Source organism: Homarus americanus, unplaced genomic scaffold (assembly GCF_018991925.1).
Source record: "Homarus americanus isolate GMGI-L3 unplaced genomic scaffold, GMGI_Hamer_2.0 scaffold7626, whole genome shotgun sequence".
In the NCBI taxonomy this organism is placed as follows: domain Eukaryota; kingdom Metazoa; phylum Arthropoda; class Malacostraca; order Decapoda; family Nephropidae; genus Homarus; species Homarus americanus.
Genome location: NW_024718273.1, coordinates 14533789 through 14556964, shown reverse-complemented (window position 1 = coordinate 14556964; position 23176 = coordinate 14533789). Strand labels below are relative to the sequence as shown.

The 23176-nt window shown below is 39.0% G+C and overlaps 1 protein-coding gene across 4 annotated transcripts; it reads left to right on the top strand.

The window, feature by feature from the left end:
- Positions 1-1513: 1513 nt before the first annotated feature.
- On the top strand, positions 1514-22890 carry LOC121859429 (phosphatidylserine decarboxylase proenzyme, mitochondrial-like). Of its 4 annotated transcripts, XM_042356230.1 has the most exons (6): positions 1514-1743; positions 9966-10069; positions 17753-17806; positions 20477-20728; positions 21341-21585; positions 21833-22890. In XM_042356230.1, the coding sequence occupies exons 4-6, from the start codon at positions 20497-20499 to the stop codon at positions 22484-22486; spliced, it is 1131 nt and encodes a 376-aa protein (XP_042212164.1). In that variant the 5' UTR covers positions 1514-1743; positions 9966-10069; positions 17753-17806; positions 20477-20496; the 3' UTR covers positions 22487-22890. The 4 variants fall into 4 exon arrangements, with proteins under 4 accessions (XP_042212164.1, XP_042212162.1, XP_042212163.1 ...); XM_042356228.1 differs by lacking the exon at positions 9966-10069; XM_042356229.1 differs by lacking the exons at positions 9966-10069; positions 17753-17806.
- The last annotated feature ends 286 nt before the right edge of the window (positions 22891-23176 follow it).

The window sequence follows — 23176 nt, the reverse complement described above, 5'->3', positions numbered from 1 at the left end:
TTCGCGTTCAAATCCGTGGTATTTTTTAACATCAGCCAGTCTGCCACCTTTTCAGACATGTCTCGAGTTCAATATTATATTTATATATCAAGATCCAACATTTCACATCTCACCTTTTATCCTGAAACAAAAATAGTTATTATCATACGAGAGTGTGGCCCATGAACTAACCACAGTGTGAGTTCTTAAAGCAGAAATGTGTTTTGTTACCTCGAGAACAATACGAATCCTGTGTAAATATATTCATATTAATTCGGTGCTTTGTTTCTTTTATTTTCTCATTCACGTTACTGAAGTAGAGATCATTAACCTGTACGAGTGTTTCAGAAGCTCTGTAAATGATAACAAACCACACCTGACCTACGTTGGATTTTGGCAGAAACAAACCCCCATCGTTCGCTCCTGCTTAAGTCAGACCTAATTCAACGATGGTTTTGTTTTAATACACAAGATGAAACAAACTTATTTACCTTTATCAACAACGGCTGTCTAGAACGAATACGTGAAAAAAATGAAAAAAAACGCCGAATTTTGAGATGCATCAACCGCATTCGTATATTCCCGAGGTAGCAAAACATTAAAACAAGGAAAAGATAATAAAATCGACTAGTTTAGGAGTGAGTCTTATACTATTACGCTGAAACCACCTTAAAGTGAAAGATATCAAATCAATACCAGTTCTGAAGGCTCCACGCGTCTTTGTTTACCCAGGACGATCAACAACCTGCCAGATAAGACAAACCGGAAATTACAAACTACAACTGCAAATGTCAAGTGATCCTACCTGATGTACATACTGACAGATGCAGTGTAGGTCAGTTTGTCTTTGTGGCTAATTAAATCGGAAAAAAAAATCGGTTTTCTGATATTTTGTTGCAGCTGAAATTCGACGTAATAAATTTAAACCCTTTACCTCTTACACTGAGAAGCTATCAGAAAGTGATTTTGGTCTGACAACCTAGAACACATGATTAGATTGTTTTATTATACAAGTAATTATAATATCCCCAAAAACAGGTGTACCTAAAAATTAATATCCCTGTATATAACGCCAAGCGCCTCAACCACAGGATTTTGCAAGACTGAAAATTATTAAAATGAAACTCTATTTATCGTCATATTATCTAATCCTTATATTTCCTCTTATTACACCACAATAAGAATAAAGACAGACTAAGCAAGATAAATTCCAAATGTTACTGACTGATAACGTCGTTGTCCATCTTGGGAGAAAAAATCAATATCCTGCGCACGCATCGCGCCATCGCCAGTTCAGATGAGTTGCCAAGTAGGCGCTGTTACTTAACCACTCCCAACGAGATAAACTAGTCACTAATATTATTTCAAATTTATTCCATTAAGTTAATTACTTTATACTGAGTTAAATAAAAATAATATGAATGTCTAGGGTAATTTTTTTCTCGTTTAAAAAAGGGGTAGAAAATGAAATAGTGGCAATAGTGTGTTGGGAGAGAGGGCGCGGGACTAATACAAACTCACTCAGCGCAGTCAGGCCCTTTAAGCTTCAGTCTGTAACTGTGTGTCAGCAGGGGATGAGAGGGAAGGTGCCAGGTCTCTCACACACTCCCCTGCTAACTAACAATAACTGAACTCTTTAAGCAGACTCCTAACAACATTGCTAATAATATAGACTAACTATGGCATCCCCAAGAATTAGATTTCCCTATGTCAAAAGATACAAATTATTTATCTTCTGGTCAACAATAATACTGGCGTTCACAGGTGTGTTTTTATTTATTTGTGTTTCTGGTTAAAGGGATGAACTCTAACTGCATGTGATTATTTATTTAATAGTAAGAAAGTACTTTAATACACCAACGGAAATACTCACTAACCCCCCCGGTGCGTGCGTGAAGTGTCCACGAAAGTATATGTGTGAATGAATATATATATACGAGTGAATAATGAGATCCTTACAGGTTTAAATAATGATACGTATAAAACGAAAAAAAATATGCGACACTGATAAGTAGTTAACACTTACCAGAGATATCCAAGAGTATAGAGTAATGCTAGACGTGGTGGCTATCTCCGCCCCGCCAGTTGAAGAAAATTATATCCAAGCATTAAGTGATTTTCTGTTTAAAGGATATAGAGATTATTTTATATCCTACGGTATGGACACGGGAATGGTTAATATTTCCATGTGTTGTGTAAGTGACTTATATACACACTTCCTTTGTAATTATTTTATATGTTTAGTTATATTTTGTCGCATTTGATTGTCAAGGAATTTTAATAGTGAATATAATGTAAATCGTTCAGCAATTTCCTTCATACTTCAGTACTGATGGGTCTTGGGTGATGAAAAATAAATAAAATATAACTGAAGGTGTCTCATTTTAGCATAGACATTATTCCGCCAGTTCAGTCATCGATTATTCTAGCTGTTAATGCATGAAGACAGTGATGCATGGGGAAAACCAGTTCATTTATATTCATGCTCAATAGTAGTGTATTTCGACTAGAATTTACCAACAATTACTGATATTTAAAAGCCGACACACTTAAGCACATGATAAGCGTTCCCTCATGGTTGAAAATACATTAATCTTCAAACTCTTGTACATAATCAATCTTTCATGCCCGAACCAAATGTCTATTCATATAGGTTGAATTACAGCTGAATAAATTACCCACAAAATGCAAAAATTATACAATGTAGATAGATAGACAGAAACACATTACGTAAAATCGTCATGCAAATTTACATTGAATTAGCGTGTATACTGTATACCTGTAGACAGTGCAGGTATACAATCAATGCACATAGACAATACAAACAGGCTCATCACCAGACAGACACAACTTGAGGGAGGAAGGATAGTGGTGAAATTAACCCTTCTGGTGTTGGAGAAGTTACTTATAAAGTATCCTGCTGGTGGTGTTATAATCTTTCCTGGTCGTGCTTAGTAATCAACATAGCCACGTAACGGCCATGATAGATAAATTCCTCTTATATTTATTCAATGTTTCCCCCTTGATAATAATGTTACAAATATGTACGACATGTTTTCATCTGTTTTATTATTATTATTATTATTTGTGTTATTGTTATTATTATTATTATTGTTGTTATTTGGAAGTGAATTACTATGGTAACTTCCTGGACCGATTGCCATGTTGGATTAAATTGCTATATTAAGGACAGTGTGACACGTTGACACATCTTAGTAATGTTGTTGCCATGATGATTACAATATGTATTAAAAGTTCATATTTTAAGTACAGTGTTGTCTGGGGGTCACACAGCCGTAAGATGTATGTGTGTGTGTGTGTGTGTGTGTGTGTGTGGCAGAGAGAGAGAATAACATCATCCTGAAACACACAAGGAAGAGTCTCCAGGGGTTAGAGCCCTCCATTTTAGGCTCTCGGCTTTGTGATGAGGCTATACCTGGCCATGTAGCTACCTGGTGCACGTGTTTAGACAGGTGTAGAGAGAGAGAGAGCGAATAGAGAAAGAAAATGAGAGAAAACTTTAATTATAGAGAAAGAGGGAGAGAAAAAAGAGTGAGACAAAAAGAAGAGGGAGAAAAGGAGAAAACTGGGGAGAGAGAAAGAGAGATAATATACTACGATAAGATTACAGTAGTTACCTTACCATTGTACAGTATAATAAGCTCAAGACGTTACACAATTTACCCCCTCTAGTGACTAAGCGAAAACTCTCTCTCTCACTGGGGGCGTTCTTCACCACCTCGGAATACCACACATACACGAATCTTACGCCAGACGATCGTTCGCCCGCTTTATGCTTGGAGTTACCGAGTTGTTGTAGTAGTAGGGAAGACCTTGAATGTGTTCTTCAAGGAGAGAGAGAGAGAGAGATATTACATTATTTGCGTGTGTGTGTGTGTGTTTTTTTTTTTAACCTAATCTAAACTAACAAGAAGGGTCTCCATACAGAAGACACTCTCGACTTGTGAAAGAGACCTAGGGGTACTTGTAAGCCCGGACCTACGGCCTAGAAACCAGTGCGTTAATGTTCGAAATAAGGCAAACAGAATATTAGGTTTTATATCTAGAAGTGTAAGTAACAAGAGTGCAGAGGTCTTATTGCAACTATATCTTGCGCTAGTCAGGCCGCACCTCGATTATGCGGTTCAGTTCTGGTGCCCTTATTATAGAATGGATATCAATTCACTAGAGTCGGTGCAGCGAATGACGAAAATGATTCCGGGACTTAGAAACCTTCCATAGGTTAAAGAAACTAAACTTGCATTCCCGAGAAAGACGAAGAGTGCGGGGAGATATGATAGAAGTATTTAAGTGGGTGAAAGGAATCAATAAAGGGGATATAGATAAAGTTCTTATAATATCCGAGCAGGATAGGACTTGGAGCAACGGATTTAAGTTGGATAAGTTTAGGTTTAGGAGGGAGATAGGAAGGAACTGGTTCACAAATAGGGTGGTGGACGAGTGGAACAAGCTTAGCAACTTTGTAGTAAGTGCTGGAACTCTGGAAAGTTTCAAAAGGAAGCTAGATAGATTCATGGATGATAGAGAGTGGTAGTAACTCGACAGGAGCTGCCATGCACAGGCCAACCGGCCTATTGCAGACTCCTTATTTTCTTATGTTCTTATGAAGGACGGAGTGGGCCAGACTTTTTGCGACGCCACAAAATCGCACGGACGTGGCTCATGTACGGGAGCCTTAAAGGTGAGGCGCCACACAGTGCTACAGGTTCCTCCCTCTCCGCCACCACCACCACCACCTCTCCTTGGTCTCCTACGACGTACCCGCATCTCCTCATGTCCCCCAACCATTCCTAACTCAATGATCTTACAGTGTCTCCGTGCACCTAGTATACATGTCCCTTGGTAGTTCGTTCACAGGGTCATTAAACACCGTTCACAGGGTCATTAAGCACCGTTCACAGAGTCATTAAACACCGTTCACAGAGTCATTAAGCACCTTTCTTTTTATCTATTTACCTTAAGTAAAATACAACTTTCAATTAATAAGTTTCCGATAACTAATTGTATCCCTCTGTTGTTGATGATGTTGTTGTTGTTGTTTTAGACGGGAGTGATTCAATTGTGTGGATTAAGAAAATAAAAGAAAACATGTAAAACCCTTATATCGGGTGTGTGTGACCCCGTGACATGACCCCCGTTTAATAAAGTACGTCTTATCACACCCCCCCTTTGTGTCACCTGCTTCCCCCCTCCTTGTGCCACCTTCTCCCCCCTTTGTGTCACCTGCTTCCCCCCTCCTTGTGCCACCTCAACTGTCCGTGACTCACCCATTACCTAAGTAACCACTACCACCACCAGGCTATTGATCGACGGTCACCTGTTGTAATAATCACCTCACCCTCACACCTGACCACCACGGGCGCCAGGTGCTTGGGTTTATTATCCTCCCAGGTATGTGTGTGTGTGTTGTTTTGTGTGTACGTGTGTTGTGTTATGCCATTTTGTGTATGTGTGTACGTACAGTATATGTGCGTGTTATTCATACAGGTGTATTATTGATAGACAGTGTATAACTAGTATTCATTGGCTTATTTCACCAGGTGTCACTGACGTACAGTAATTGACACCGTGGCAAATTGGTAAATAAATGTCATTCACACTTCACCTAAAAAATAATCCCATAAAAACATTAAAAATAACTAATATTGAGATAATTCAAATGATAATAAGCGAAAAATTATCCTGTCACGTGATCAATTGAAGGAATTAAACACTTTCAAATAATTTCGTTTTTATTTTTATACACTAAATTTATATATCCTGTTATACCACGATTTAAATTGAGTGAAAGTAACATTTTTTTTTTAACCAATGAGGTGACGAGAGTATAGGTTAGGTTAAATTAGTTTGTTTGTGTATCCGATTCTGCCCCGTTCTTATCCAGTCTTCTCTTCAAGTACTCCGGAAGTGTAGACAGAAGGAATCGAGTTTGTCTTCTTCTTTAGACAGTTTAAAGCCAGCCTGTCTTGACCTTCCTAGTGGATGTTTATTACACGTGAGGGATACTCTATCTATCTGTACTCCTCCAGGCGGGTGAATTAAAGGGACACACACACGTACACACAGACAGACACACACACACACCCACGTACACACAGACAGACACACACACACACCCACGTACACACAGACAGACACACACACACACACAGTCTCTTTCTGACGGTCTAGTAATTAAGGTCACTCTTGATTATCTGTTTACGTTTTGATTGACTGAGAGAGAGAGAGAGAGAGCGAGAGTCAGTGGATAGGGATTCTCTCTATCTCTCTTTCACAGACCGTATATATTTGCCTCCCTTCCTCCTCCTCCCTACATCCACTTCCCTCCCTTTCTCTCTTTCCTCCCTTTTTTCTCCCTTTGTTTCTCTCTCTCTCCCTCTGTCTCCTTCCCACGCCTTATCCTCCCTCACTCTTCCTCTCTCTCCTGTAATTCTTCTTTATTCTCAACCCCTTCCTCCTCCCTCTCCACCACCACTCACCCTCCCTCCCTCACCCTTCCCTCTCCTCTCCCTCCCTCCCTCCCTCTCCCCTCCCCTCTCCACCACCACTCTCTTTCTCGTCTTCCTGGTACACCCCCCACCCCCCCCCTCCCCTTCCCTGATAAAGTGTATTGATTTTTAGTAAAGGTCGCTGTGTCTGTGGCATATCATAGGTTATACTAGCGGTGGGTATATCATGAGTTATACTGGCGGTGGGTATATCATAGTGGGTATATCGCGGTTATACTAGCAGTGGGTATATCATGGGTTATACTAGCAGTGGGTATATCATGGGGTTATACTAGCGGTGGGTATATCGCCAGGTTATACTAGCGGTGGGGTTATACTATGGGTATATCACTAGCAGTGGGTATATCTAGTTATACTAGCGGGTATATCATGGGTTATACTAGCGGTGGGTATATCATGGGGTTATACTAGCGGTGGGTATATAATGGGTTATACTAGCAGTGGGTATATCATGGGGTTATACTAGCGGTGGGTATATCATGGGGTTATACTAGCGGCGGGTATATCATGGGGTTATACTAGCGGTGGGTATATCATGGGTAATACTAGCAGTGGGTATATCATGGGGTTATACTAGCGGTGGGTATATCATGGGTTATACTAGCTTACGAATAAACAAAAGCTTAAAGATAAACACAAGCTTGAAGATAAACACAAGCTTAAAGATAAACAAAAGCTTAAAGATAAACAAAAGCTTAAGGGTATCGAGTGCCACAGTACAAACAACACAAGCATAATACTTGAAGCTTAAGACTCACAGCTTATTTTACCTTACGATTAACCACCTTAATTCAAACCTAACCTAATCCAACTTATAATAGGACCTAAGATTACCTAACCCTCTCAACCAGGTAGCCTTAGGATGGTTAATCATTAGCTGGAAGGGGGGGGGGTAATCCTCAGGTAATGCTTTAGTCAATGAGTCATTAGTGTTGAGAGAGAGAGGGGGGAGAGATAGAGAGAGGGAGAGATAGAGAGAGAGGAAGTGTACTTGATATAATTTCGATAGAATTTTCCGCATTCTCTTGAAATTGAGTGTGTGTGTGTGTGTGTGTGAACCAATCAGTACTATCTAGAACGCGACAAACTGCTGTCATTGGTCCCCCACAACACCCCCCCCCCCACGACGAGGAAGCACCAACCAATCAACAGCCACGTTACTTACCGCATTGGTGACAAATAACCAATCAGAGACGACTTAACTTCCTACCTGTGAGTGTGTATTGACTTAATGTCGACCATACTCTAACTGTACCCATAAAACGAAAACAAACACACACAACCTTACATACTAACCGTGTGTTTGTGTCAGCCTCACCATTCACTCTTCTCTTGTTTGTTTTATTTTTTTTGTTCAACAGAATCCCACGAGGCAAAGACAATAAAATATTTGAATTGAAACCTATACTGAATTTGGTGTTTATATATATACTCTATGTGCTGTAAATCCCGAGGTTATCACTCCTGTGTTATCTGTGTCGGAAGTTATCACCTCTGTGTTATTTATGTCGGATACAGGTGACAGCAGGGCCTTCAAGGTTTCTTGGCGTCCCGGGCAACCTTAACTCTGGCGCCTTTAAGAATCCCTGGTTCGATCTCTGTGCAGTGAGAGTTCACCCGGGAGTTAAGGATATTAAAGTAGTGGAGTGCAGTGCCTACCTAACCTAACCTAACGTGACCTTAACCTAACCTAAATAAGAAGTGAACAGTGAGAATGGATTGTCATTTACTTATAATTTATTCACTACTTAACAGGCATTAGTAAGTTAGTAAATAAGTTAGTAAGTAAGTAAGTGAACAAACAATATGAGTGTAATGTTGTTGTCATTTTTCCTTTCTGAAGAACTATGTGGTACAGCGGAGAGAAGGAGGCGTAACTGTCGCAATACACACACACACACACACACAGGATGTTGTTGGTTCTCCTACTTGTACAGAAAACCCCCTGAATGACGAAATTTCTGAAGACCTGACCTGAAGATATTCCCTGCATTGGAACGTAACGAGTCGAGCTGACTATAATGTGACGGTGGTTCATTGGTTCGATGGGGTGAGAGAGGGGAGTTGGGATAGGGGAAGGGGATGGGGAGAGGTGAGAGAGGGGATGGGGAGAGGTGAGAGAGGGGAGTTGGGATGGGGAGAGGGGAAGGGAGTGGGGAGAGGTGAGAGAGGGGAGTTGGGATGGGGAGACAACACACAGGTTCTCAAGATTGCGTGAAATGCCTCTTGCTAAAGGCTTAACCTGAGTCTTGTCTGTACTACACTTTTCTCTGTATTTACAATTTTACCTGACTAAACGGATCACCTGAAGATTAACCCCCAGCTTAACTCACGCTAATTAATTACCCTCACGCTAACCTAACCCCTCCCCTCTCCCTCAGGTAGCGTTAGGGTGTTTAATCTTCAGGTGCTTTTAGCTATGGGACAAATATTACTAATCGTTCGTCGTTCCTGGATCCGAATTCAAAACCGGATCATCAAAGCAGAACGAGTCTTGTGTTTATGTTCTCGGATTCGAGTGACTTCATCCTGGCTTCCTGTTCGTGACTCTCCTGCCGTCCGTCTGTCTGTCTGTCTGTCCGTCCGGTGCCGATTACGTGTTACATGCGGGGGGAAGTCTGGTGTTACGTCGACGAATAACCTTACCTCCGTCTTGCCCTGTCACCACCACAACCACTATCACCACCACGAACACCATCACTGCCGACATCACCAAAAAACATCACGAATTGACTATCACTACCGCCTCCACTACTATCATCACCACGAACACCATCAACACCACCATCATCACTACTACCACAACTACCACTATCAATACCACCACTACAACCACCACTACTACCACCACTACCAAGATACGCACATGACTCAGCAAGAATAGGTAGGATGTGTTAATGCTACAGAAATGTGTGTCAAATCGGTGTTACCAAGGCAGTCATGTGCACCGTTTACGTATACTGTATTGGCAAAGCAGTCATGTGTGCACGTATTGACTGACTCAAGCAGGAAATTGACCCCTGACAAAATAACGTGACTGGCTATCAGAGTGAGTGTGTGTGTGTGTGTGTGTATGTATGCTTCTGCGCTTCACCTTACACAGGATGTAAGGGGGTGCCAAATAAACTAGCCCCTCGGGGACAATCTAAAAAACAAAATCTGTGTGTGTGTGTGTAAGTCATGCACACACACACACACACACACACACACACACACACACACACACACACCTGAGGTAAACAGAACATGATACGAATACATGTATTAATAATAACAATAATAATGACCATAAGCAGATCTAACCAAACCAAACTAACTGTAACCTAACCTAACCTAACCTAACCTAACCTACATTTATCATCAGCTACTAGTGGGAAGAGTCACCAAGTATTAGGCGGCTTCATTAAAGAGGATATCGTGTTCAAACCTCCAGCCTCTTCCTCTCCTCTCCTCTAGGCCACAACATGGAAGTGGTGACTCTGTGTGTGTGTGTGTCAGCTGCTGGCCATGAATGACTCACAACCGTCAAAGTCACCAGTCTGTCTATCTGTCATTGTAGGGTGAGTGTGTGAGACAGTAGTTCCCTTCAAGGTTATTATTTTATATGTCACTGTCTGTCTGTGTCCTTCAGTCTCTGTATGTATGTATGTATGTGAACTTAAGCTTTCAGAGTCTATACACCTCTCTCTCTCTCTCTCTCTCTCTCTCTCTCTCTCTCTCATCAGCACCCCTCCCCCAGCATCAGGTAAACTGTATTGGCACTTTAATTATTCACTAGGGCAGTGTTGTACAGTAGGTGGTCTTTGACGTGATGGACCGGGGAACGTGCCACAGGGGATAGATTTACCTGTATGTATACCTGTACTAGTACCTGTATGTATACCTGTACTCGTACCTGTATGTATACCTGAACTTGTATCAGTATCTACACCTGTACAAGTCAGTAGACAGACAAAACAGATAGACAGATACACGATTAGGTAAACAGTAGACGTACTGATAAATAGAGAGATAAGGAGATACGTGGATAAATAGGCAATTAGGTGAATGGAAAGATAACGTAAATGGATAGATAAGGGGGATAAGCATTCGAAGAGAGAGAGAGAGAGGTGTAGAAAGAGATATAAATAGACAGACAGAGAGAGAGAGAGAGAGAGGCGGTCTGGCCTTTGTTCAGGGGAAGCACATGACGTAGAGATGTGGGGCAGTGACTATGACTCCCTCTCCCTACTTTCCTCCCCTCTCTCCTTCCCTCCCCTCTCTCCTTCCACTCTCGTGGTCCCTTCCTTATCTCCCCTCTCTCTCTCTACCCTTCCAGCGATGGGGCCGGATACAGTTGCTCTCTCTCTCTCTCTCTCTCTCTCTCTCTTTTCTCACCTCCCTTCCCTCTCTCTCATCCTTTCCATTCCTCTCTTCCTTTTTCTCCCTCCCCTCTTGCTCCTCTCACCCTCCCCCAACCCTCTCACCCATTCACCCCCACCTCCCTCTCTCACACCTCCCCCTCACCCCCCCAATCCTTCACAATTCCAACTTCAGTTTCCACTCTTTCATAAGAAAATAAGGAGTCTGCAACAGGCCGGTTGGCCTGTGCATGGCAGCTCCTGTCGAGAGTTACTACCACTCTATCATCCATGAATCTATCTAGCCTCCTTTTGAAACTTTCCAGAGTTCCCGCACTTACTACAAAGTTGCTAAGCTTGTTCCACTCGTCCACCACCCTATTTGTGAACCAGTTCCTTCCTATCTCCCTCCTAAACCAAAACTTATCCAACTTAAATCCGTTGCTCCGAGTCCTATCCTGCTCGGATATTATAAGAACTTTATCTATATCCCCTTTATTGATTCCTTTCACCCACTTAAATACTTCTATCATATCTCCCCGCACTCTTCGTCTTTCTAGGGAATGCAAGTTTAGTTTCTTTAACCTATCCTGATATGGAAGGTTTCTAAGTCCCGGAATCATTTTCGTCATTCTTCGCTGCACCGACTCTAGTGAATTGATATCCATTCTATAATAAGGGCACCAGAACTGAACCGCATAATCGAGGTGCGGCCTGACTAGCGCAAGATATAGTTGCAATAAGACCTCTGCACTCTTATTACTTACACTTCTAGATATAAACCCAATACTCTGTTTGCCTTATTTCGAACATTAACGCACTGTTTTCTAGGCCGTAGGTCCGGGCTTACAAGTACCCCTAGGTCTCTTTCACAAGTCGACTTCTCTAGGTTGATGTTAAGGCTGTATACATTGACAGTATTTGTTCTTCCAATATTAAGTACGCTGCACCTGCTGGTGTTGAATTTCATTTGCCATTTTCAGACCACCCCTGCAGTTTATTTAGATCCTCCTATAATGCATTTGCATCCTGCCCTGAATTAATCTGCTGCCCTATTTTGGTGTCATCCGCAAACTTGCTTATGTCACTGCTGATCCCAGTAATCTAGATCGTTTATGTAGATTATGAACAAGAGTGGGCCTAATACTGACCCCTGGGGAACCCCACTGGTTACACGACCCCACTCAGATTTAACACCATCTACGCTGACCCTCTGCGTTCTATCGGTGAGCCATGATTTTATCCAATTTAAAACTTTCCCCTCGATACCATGAGCCTTAATATTTCTCAGAAGCCTCTGTTGCGGTACTCTGTCAACTGCTTTGCTAAAGTCTAAGTAAATAACATCGTAATTTTCATCTTTGTGTCATGTCTTAATTGAGTTAGTCGGATACGTTCACACACCTCCAGTTAGGAAGGAAATACACACACACACACACAGTACCAAATACCTACATATATAAATCTATCCGTCCATCCAAATCAGCACATACATACATACATACACAAACCCAAATTCCAACCCACATACACATTTCCTATTATTGGTATTCAGGAAATATTGAGCACATAATGAAACCTCTATTTAACGGACTGTATGAAGAGGAAAGTCCGTTATATATGAAACCTCCATCTAACGGATTATACGGTAAGAAAAGTCCGTTATAAGAACATAAGAAAGTGGGATACTGCAGGAGGCCGACTGGCCCATACAGGGCAGATCCCTTTCACACCCATCCCAGCACTTCCATGTGCCTATCCAACTTCGTCTTGAAGCTCCCTAGCGTCCCCGATCCTACTATAGCACTCGGTAGCCTATTCCACATATCCACAACTCTATTACCAAACCAGTGCTTGCCTATATCCTTTCTGAATCGGAATTTATCTAATTTAAAGCCATTTGTTTAGTTATTTCGTTATTACTGAGCTTCAGAACATCTTCCATTTTACCCTTGTTAATCCCACTTACCCACTTGTACACCTCTATCATATCTCCCCTAACTCTACGCCTCTCTAATGAATGTAAGCCTAAGCTTTTCAGTCTTTCTTCATATGGAAGGTTTCTAATATTATGGATCATTTTTGTCATTCTTCTTTGTACTCTCTCCAAAGAATCTATGTCCATTCTATAATAAGGACACCAGAACTGAACCGCATAATCCATGTGTGGCCTCACTAATGCTAGGTAAAGTTTCAAGATAACGTCAGCAGTTCTGTTACTCACAGACCTAGATATGAACCCAAGAATCCTGTTTGCCTTGTTGCGAACGCTAATACATTGTTTTCTAGGTTTCAAATCGTTGCTAACAAATACACCTAGATCTTTTTCACAAACTGAGTTTTCTATTTCCGTGTTACCTAGTTTATACTTAACGTTTGTATTCGTCTTCCCTATCTGTAGTACCTTGCATTTATCAGTATTAAAATTCATTTGCCAGTCTACTGACCACTCATGTAAGGTATCTAGATCTCTTTGAAGGTGTTCAAAGTCACTGTCTGAATTTATCATTCTCCCCATTTTGGTATCATCTGCAAATTTACTAATCCTACTAGTTATGCCTAAATCAAGATCATTAATGAATATAACAAACAGCAGAGGGCCTAATACAGATCCCTGGGGAACTCCGCTTTTGACCGCAACCCCAGTCTGACTTTAATCCATTTATGCTGACTCTTTGTTTCATACCAGTTAACCATGACCTAATCCATTTTAATACTGATTCACAGACAAATATTATTGGCATTTGTTTACACTCATGACGTTTTGGCGGGAAAGTATACTGTTAGTCTTGTAAATAATAATAATAACAATAATAATACTGCAAATTACTATTACTACTACTACAAACTACTATTATTTACTACTACCACTACTGCTATTAAAATAAAGCTTAAAGCAGGTAAACAAAAGCTTAAAACACGTAAACATAATCAACACTATAAACAAGATTTATAATCACCCAAACAAGGAATAAAAATCCACCGATGTCCTCCAGATATGTACACTATTACATATCATCATTACCCCCCCCCCCCACACACACACCTGGGAGTCTAGAGCAGGCCAACACACCTGCTGAAGGGTATAATGACAGCACCAACCTTACAATGAGTCACCTAGCGTGTGTAAAAGTAAAAAGTATACTTACACAAAAAAACTATTAATAAATGCACTTACAAACTTTACTAACCCACAGACAGATTTACATGTACTGATAACCTACTAGCAATTAATAGAACCATCACTAACACACCCATTCTTATTGTCAACTAACCTATTTAGACAAGTATGCAAGTAGACACATCTGGCATATTAGTGAATGACGCGTGTTGCCTGTATAATAACATCAGATAGCACAATAATACTCGGCAAAAATCGGAATAATGATAAAATACAAGTTCTTCTGATTTACACGATCCCAAAGTAGATTAAATTAGATATTACTACAAGTGTTCAGGGAATTTGGTGTGCATAAGCGTTCACCGTCGAATTAGTTACATATGGTTATATACAGTACTGTTTTGTAGAGCGGGGTGTCGATTTTGCAGAATGTAGGTGTATCAGTAAATTACGGTCAGATGAATTACAGTAAAGCCTGAAGTAAATATAGAAATTACAGCAAATTACTAGCATCTGAAATGGGTGTAAAGGAATTTTTTAAGCGAGCTGTACCGCCGCTCACCATAAAACTGACGCGTCTCTGCTCATAATTTATAAAAACTGTTTACTGTGAGAAAATCTAACTTAATGAACGGTAGTAATGTGAAGTTGGATCAGCTGTAGTGAATCCTTGCTTGAAAAGAAAAATAATATTAAAACACTGGCCTACACCTGACAATAAACGACCTTTACATAGTGTTTTCCGGGACGCGTACATTACACTAGGCTTCAGACATACAACCTACTGCGTATATGATTGACTTGTATATTTAAGATCGATTATATAGTTAATTAAGTGTATATCTGTTAGTATACCTTTTATGTATAAAAGGTTAAAGATTGATGTGTATTTATATGATCCGACTAGGCTACGCGTATCTGTTGTGGAACTTGTGTATACTTGCAATAGAAAGAAAGCTAAAGAGTTATGTGTATATCTTGACCAAGTATATATATATATATATACAAACTGTTTTGGCTACACTCGTGTCTACCATGTTTGTTGACAATTGAAAAGGAGTTTTGAAGATTAATAAACACCTTTCTTATACTTGTTAGTCAGTCAGTGGTAAAATATTTGCGTCACAGGTAACACGAAAATAGGTCCATAACTGATGAGCCGTAATCCAATTAGGGCCTGGCGTCTCCCCCCCCCCCCTTACTGACGTCATCACCCTCGCTTACCTGTCGTGTGAGGTCAACCGTGTTAAGTCACCTGACATTATCTCCCAGAATACACAGCAAGGTTTGTTGCCTGTGACGTCATTTACACCTGCTGATACTCCCCTCCCAGAATGCACAGCAGGGGTTGTTGTCTGTGACGTCATCAATCCACCAGTTGAAGCTCCCCTCCCAGAATGCACCGATGAGTTTGTCCGTGACGTCATTTACACCAGCTGATACTCCCCTCCCAGAATGCACCGATGAGTTTGTCTGTGACGTCATTTACACTAGCTGATACTCCCCTCCCAGAATGCACAGCAGGAGTTGTTGTCTGTGACGTCATCAATCCACCAGCTGATACTCCCCTCCCAGAATGCACCGATGCCTTTGTCTGTGACGTCATTTATACCAGCTGATACTCCCCTCCCAGAATGCCATTAAGACTGAGGGTTTGTTGACAATATGGCGTCATAAGCTCAACAGATGACACTCCAAAGGCGGTGTGAAATTGTGTCTTAAGGTTCGACAAGGAAGTGCTGGCTAACACGAACCAACAACACTTCCCACCAGACCACGGCGCTCTTAAAACCACACACACACACACACACACAACTTCCTCAACAAAATGCGACACTGAACGACTTTACTTAACCCAATTCCTCAATAAAAATCAGTTAGCATGTAATTGGATATCACATTATTATTACGCTGTGATTGTAGATTATATTTCGAATATATAACTTTATCGTAGCTGTCGTAGTTATATGTGTATTGTATCTTGATTATTTAACTTTGTCGTGGTTATTTACTAATGATGTTTTGCCTGATTCCCCTTCATTAAAGCTATTGTTGTCCAGAACATTCACCATCCAGTGTTTGTGTTGTGTTGGCGAAGTGAATGGTTAGAGCTTGTTTTATTTGGGGATTTTACATCGTGGCCTGAGATCTAGAAATATTATTATTATTACTATTACTGTTATTATTATTATTACTGTTATTATTATTATTATTATTATTATTATTATTATTACCAGTTGATATTCCGAGAGCTTGCTTGTCGCTTTCTGACGTCATGCTAGGCGTGGCAAGCGAGAGTGTTTCGTTTTATTGATCTAGTTTTCAGCAAGGAATAGCAAAGACAACATCGATTTTCTCGTCGACTAATTCATTTAACGTAACACCCGCAGCCCTTGGTGAGAACTAACGAATTTAGCGGTTGTGGGAAAAATTGAAAGCCTATTAAGATGTTATTTTCATTATACTCACAATCAATATTCCAACTTTTTACATTACGAGACATTAATATTATAATACTTTATCTGCCAGTCAACAACTTTGGAATGTATCTTTCGCTAAAAATTATTTAAATTTATCATAATTAATTCAACCTGAGATTGTCGTTAGTCTGTGACAATATTTAGATAATACTAATTGTAATTATTTTTATTAAAAGATGCTGTAAGAAAAATAATCATTCATATAAACAAACTTAATAACATAAATGACCACAAAAATGCACAATTTATAAGTTAGGAAACTATATATTGAGAATTTTGTCTCGGTGTTCGATTCAACCTTTTTCAACAGTCATTAGTGACTTAAAGAATCAACATTAAAATGGTGACAGGAATATTTATGTACCTTTTTGTATCATTATTAATCACATCTTGAGGAAGTAAACAAAAATAGCTTCTGTTTAGCGTCACCAAAGAAAGGTTGGCGACAATGGCATACCAAAATTTCATCTCAACGAAGGAGTATAAGTAAGTAAATTAAGTAGTGGTAGGAGGTCTCACAGTGGGACAATCGAGACCACGATATCTAAAAGTAACTAAACTATTGTATTATTATTTAATCATTTATTATTACACCGAGAAAAAATACATCCCAAAACATCAGTCAATTGGTAAGGTTATAAAGTACATGTAGTCTATTTAATCCGTCATTCAGTCAAGTATACAATATCACCTCAAAGTTATCAGTCATCGACATTTGGGTAAGTATCGCTCATTCATCTGTATTTTTGTTTTTATCGTCTGTATTTATTGATCTTGTGTCTGTTTTATGTCTCATGTCTGGTATGGTATGATTTATGGGCATATTTCACTTATTAATATAGTGAACGTGACAGACATATTGTATGGGTAACTTATAAGTAGAAATAAACGCACATACTGTACACAAACATGTATAAATGCACGTACACGCGCACACACACACACACACACACACACACTCACACACACACACACACACATGTACAAATATCACTTAACCACCAACACATCAAAATAATTCTGCTTCAAATACCTCCTGGGGATGCATTGTAACGGGACACCTCCTTGAAGAGATTTGAATATGATACTTGACTGATATTCCCACGTACCATATAATTATTAAGGAAAAGACATTACGTTGGGTATATATGATAAGTAGAGGAGACTCGCAACTCTATCCTGGGAGAAAAAAAGTACTTATAGTTAATTCTTAGAAACCACGTAAATACTGTGTCTTATCTGTCCAGTATTAATCCATCACTAAAACAAGATCTCTCCACTCTTTTCCATGTCTTACAATAGAATTTCACCAGTTTGGACCCAGATACATAACCGAACATTGGGTGCTGCCGAATCGTAAGTATAAAATAATATGTTAACATTGGATTTGTTATTTTTTCTTCTGCTTCTGGAACTACAGCGTTATATCTTTCCGTTGACCTCAAGAGATAACTTTCTTATTGGATTTGTTTTCTGCTTCTGGCACGCCAATACTGCTAATTGGTTTACCTCATAAAACAACACCATCAGTTACGGGATAGTAAATGTAAACAGACGTAAATAAAATAAAGTTTTCCCAGGAACGCAACAGAACGTGGCTATGCTAAGCGTTTTATTTTGCTGCCTTTGCATTTATCATTTTCACCATTGATCAGCTTTGCATCTAATTTTTTGTAAAGGTTCATCTTATTTTCTTGCCATTTTTTCTCAATCAATGCACGCTCTTCTTTATTTACGTTATTTATCCTTCTTTTCACAATGCTAAAATTATTATTATTTACTGTTGGTCCTTTGATTACAAGACGTTCACTCTCATTTATAATGATGGAAGTAGATACCAAGATGGTTGCGACTTAAAGCACAACTTTAGGCCACATAGACGAAGCTGCAACCATTTCCCCTATCACCTTATTTACAACGAAATACACTTAATATGAACACAATGTCACTCTCGTCTCCACACCCTTCGAGCTCGTTAAACAGACGAGTATAAGAATATTTTCACGAACTTCTCACGAAAACAGCAAAGCCCTTAAAAGGCAATAATGTAATATTTACACCATCTAACGGGCAGTTCTTTCCTAGCATATACAGACAACTTGCACAATGCAGGTTCTATGAGATATTACTGTACGCTCCTTTTGAGATTAACTACCTTGTATGTTAGGCGCGTAATAACTTCTAGTAAGACTCATATCATGTGGGATATTTATGTCTGAGGAATGACATATAATAATGTAATCTTCCCAGTTCATGCGAGCTGATACACCTATGAGCTTATAGTGTATACTTGTAATCACATACCTACTAAATTCCAAATCAAAATAGTTAGTGGTTAAAAATACTCGTTTTCTCTACATGAAATTTACGCGTTTTCTTCGAGAGGAAAATAAGCTTTATACACGTGTTATAAAACTTGTTCTTTTGATAACTTTGCATAGATTTATATAGAATATATATAAATATTATATGCATATCTGAACTCAAAAAGTAAGATTAAGAATTTTTTTATACGTGTGTGTAAACTGATGGACAGAAATTAAAGAGGCTTCAATAATACACAACCCTGATATATTTTTCAATGTTGTTGTTTACCCCAGAGATGTGAGGGAGAACAACAACAATTCTCTTGACAAAACTTCGTTGTGTAATTTATTAAGACTTTTCATTTGATTATTATTCTCCTACGACAATTGTTTCACTGTTGGGCCACATACAAGGAAGTGTATTTAAAGAAGACATCCACTGTATAGTCAGTATTAAGGACTTATAGCGGATAGTATTAAGAAGCCGGACAAGGTATTGATGAAAGTCCATTTATATTTGTTTTAGGGAGGTGATACGATGAATGAGGTGTTTAGTAAGACAACCGAGACTCTTGTCACTGCCTATAGTCGAAGTTTGATGTAAATGGTATAAATATGTTCCTGTCCACAGTCTTGAAATCTATAGACTGCTTGGGAGGTGATGGCGGGTTTGGTTGTTTGCTGTTCACTGAAAATATTTGTATATTCGCCTACATGCTGCTGCCTAGGTAACTTCAAAGTAGTCTTTTTACAATTCTAACTTTAGATCGATTTATTAGAAGTAACAACAATTGGACAATGAAGGACAATCTCGCCCAACAACCAAACAACCTAAGATAATACAATACTTTATACAGTATTGTATTTTTTATATTCTTAAAAAAAAGTGGAGATATACGCATGGATTTTGAAGTCCTATCCACACACGAATGATGTAGAAAGTATAAAAGTGATTTACGTGAAAGTATTACTTTGTCTTTTTTGTTAATTACATGAGTTGAGAAAGCGTTTATGTTCTAGAGTGAAAGGTCGTACAGTAGGTATGGTAGTTAATGTATGCATTTGGTCTTTACTACCAGAAAAATTATAATATCAAAATCCCCAAAAGGGCCAATTTAATATCATATTGTTCGTGGATAGTTTCTGACTTTGGTTAACGTGTAGATTAATGCTGCCAACGATTCTAGCAAGAACACACTGCTTTTTTCCACCATAATTTGTTTTTTAATTGCGAGTGACAGTGTTTTCTTTCCCCAGAAAAAAACTCTTAAAAAAAAGCAGCAAAATTCATGTAAGAATAAAAAATCTGCCGGCAAAATCACTTGCAGCACTTAGGTAAACGTTTACCAATCGCTGACTTACTTCTGATTTTATTTGTAGCTATCACACACTTTCCTTATTGTTTGATGCTTTGATATTGTTACTGAAACTAGATTCAGATTCTGACCTAGAAAAAAAAAGTTGGAACTTTGGCAAAAAGTACAGGTGAACTAATTCTAATAAGGGGAAACATTCCTTACTTGGTGCTTTAATCTGGATGTGAATAGAATGTATCTGAGAACTTGAGTCAGAGACATGGTCATAAAACAGCAATGCAGTGACAGAAAACTCTCAGTTTTATGTCTGCATTGTTTTTAAGTTGCAAAATTCTGAAGTAGTTTACTGGAGTATGGAGTAATGACTGTTATCACTAATATATGTCCATGTGCTCTTTTTTCAGTATTCTTTGACACAAACATTATGGCCCAATCAAGTTTAAAGCAATATCTCCGATCTCTCCGCTGGACTCCTCTACCAGTCGGTGTTGGTCTTGCACTAATTGCATTCCAACAGTACAGACACACTCGTAAGAGGGAGGCAGCAAAACTTGGCCAGTTGGAGCCATGTGACTGTTTAGCTGATGAATGGGAAGTTGAAGCATACAAGTTATTACCTCTCCGGTCCTTCTCACGAGCATGGGGATGGGTAAATGGTAAGTAACAATTTGTTAAATGTCATTAAACTTCTTCTATATCATTATATTTTTGTCTGTTTATAAAGAAAAAATAAGATAAGATTGCATAACGAATCATTCCTGTTCATCATCATTCCCAGTGGTAAGTAATCCATCCCTTTTAATGTCAAGCTAACAACATAGTCAGTCAATCGAACGTACAACTCGAATACAGGTTATAAACAACAACTACTTTTTCATACCACAGTGAAGAACACCAAACAATCACTACAGGAGCTGATGAGATAGCTACATTAACACTTTAAGAAAGAACACTTTGTGCAATATACTGTATTGCTCCAGACCATAATAAAATACAGAGGATTTTACTAGGTGCAAGTTAAATGGGCTTCTTAATAGGCTCACCATAACCTAACGATTAAAATTGGAACCCCTGAGGAATGGGCATCAATCCTAACAATTAACATAGGTTGGTGCCTTTTAACTGATCAGTATTGTGTCAAAGTAATGTACGTTGTGTGCCATTTATTAAGGTAAAGTTCTTTACAGGAGACTGGATTGTCGATAGATTGTATTAGGATACAAAATTATAAATGAATACAGTACTGTATGTCATGTACTCTATTCCAGGACTTGAGTTACCAGAATGGTCTAGGAAGTCAGTGCTTGGTCTCTTTGTGAGAACCTATGGTTGTAACATGGCTGAAGCAGAAGTAGAGGATCTGAATAAATACAAATGCCTCTCTGAGCTGTTCCGACGTACACTGAAGGATGGCTTGCGACCGCTAGACATGTCTGCCTCAGTGGTTAGCCCAGTTGATGGTAGAATTTTATCTTTTGGAATTGTTAGCTGTGGCATGTTGGATCAAGTTAAGGTAAACTTTATCTCTTGTGTGGAAATCATACGAGAACTTACTTCTTTCTTTGAAATTAAATACTGTACTGTGTGTATAATAGATGGCTACTGTACGATTTTGTCAGTAAAACTCGATGAGATAAAAAATGAACATGAAATTTGAGAACAGAATAATGATAACATGTAATTGTATGGAATATTAGCACTGGTGTTTCCTGCCATATACAGTACTGTACTGTATTTAAATTATCTGGTTTTGTTTTTAGGGTGTGTCATATCCTCTACGGAAGTTCCTGGGTCCCAATTGTTGGAGTGAAGGAGGCCCCATGGTAGTGAACAAGGATGACGATGACTGCTTCCACCGTTCATGCCTCAGGGATTGTGAAAATAACACGCTATACCAGTGTGTAATCTACCTAGCACCTGGTGACTACCACCGCTTTCATTCCTGTGCTGATTGGAAAGTTAATTTTCGGAGGCACTTTCCTGGGGAACTGTTGAGTGTAAATCCTTCTATAGCAGCGTGGGTCAGGAACCTTTTTGTTTTGAATGAAAGGGTTACATATGTAGGACATTGGAAGTATGGATTTTTGTCAATGACTGCAGTTGGTGCTACCAATGTTGGGTCTGTTAGAGTGTACTTTGATGATGACCTTAATACAAATGAGAAAAAGTGGAACAGCAGTATTTTCCATGATAAGTACTTTAAAGAGAAGTCAATTGAACTTTCTAGAGGAGGAGAGTTTGGGGAATTCAACTTGGGATCAACCGTTGTCCTTGTCTTTGAAGCTCCCAAAGATACAACGATATGTGTTGACATTGGACAAAAAGTGAGAATGGGCCAAGCATTATTTAGAATACCTAATTCATATGTAGGGAAAGCCAGAAGTGAGATTGTTCATCCAGGCCCACAACGATAGACCTGTGCTTAGCAATGGCAGACACTTGATGTGCTCAGTACTGGAAATGGTTAATGCCAGGAGAACAATTGTCATGAAGACTTCCTAAAGAACCAACATATTTTGTTGATAATATTATTTATGATATTATAGAATCAAAATATCTTGGTTGTCAAAGTGATTTAAGAAGAAATGTGTTCAGTGTGACAGAGGCTAGTCAGGTTTTAAAATAAAATAAAATGTGAATGTGAGACCTCCACAAAAAATTACCATTGTTGTAGAATTACAATACTAATCAAAGATGCCATATTTTTATCAGTTACAGCTTGTTGTTAGTTGGTTTATTGTTGTTTGCATAAATACTCTATGGTGTTTTTAATTTACAATATTTTGTTTTTACGTTGTGCCAATTTTGAAAAGGTAAATTGAAAGACAGTGAGATGGGGATAGACTGCAGGTAAGGGTTGTCTTGTGTTTGGATAAATTTAAACTAATAGAGACAAAGGACAGTCACTGGACACTCTAAAAGTATATATGTGTCTCGTAAAATGATTCGTAACAATAACCCTCTGCTAGCCTGGCCCCTCAAAAAATTTAAATAAAATAATGTATTGTAGAGGGACTTTTGTGAAAAGATGACACTAACTCCAAAATAATGCTAAGAGGTTACTGTACAGTATTAACATGATATTTTATTAATGAGTAGTTAAT

What these genes read in the sequence shown, in the direction of transcription:
- LOC121859429 (XM_042356228.1), top strand. Translation starts at nt 1,659, where the DNA reads ATGGCATCCCCAAGAATTAGATTTCCCTATGTCAAAAGATACAAATTA. An exon ending in AATAATACTGGCGTTCACAG is followed by an intron (nt 1,744 to 17,752) that starts GTGTGTTTTTAT and finishes GTCTTACAATAG; the next exon opens with AATTTCACCAGTTTGGACCC. An exon ending in AGCATGGGGATGGGTAAATG is followed by an intron (nt 20,729 to 21,340) that starts GTAAGTAACAAT and finishes ACTCTATTCCAG; the next exon opens with GACTTGAGTTACCAGAATGG.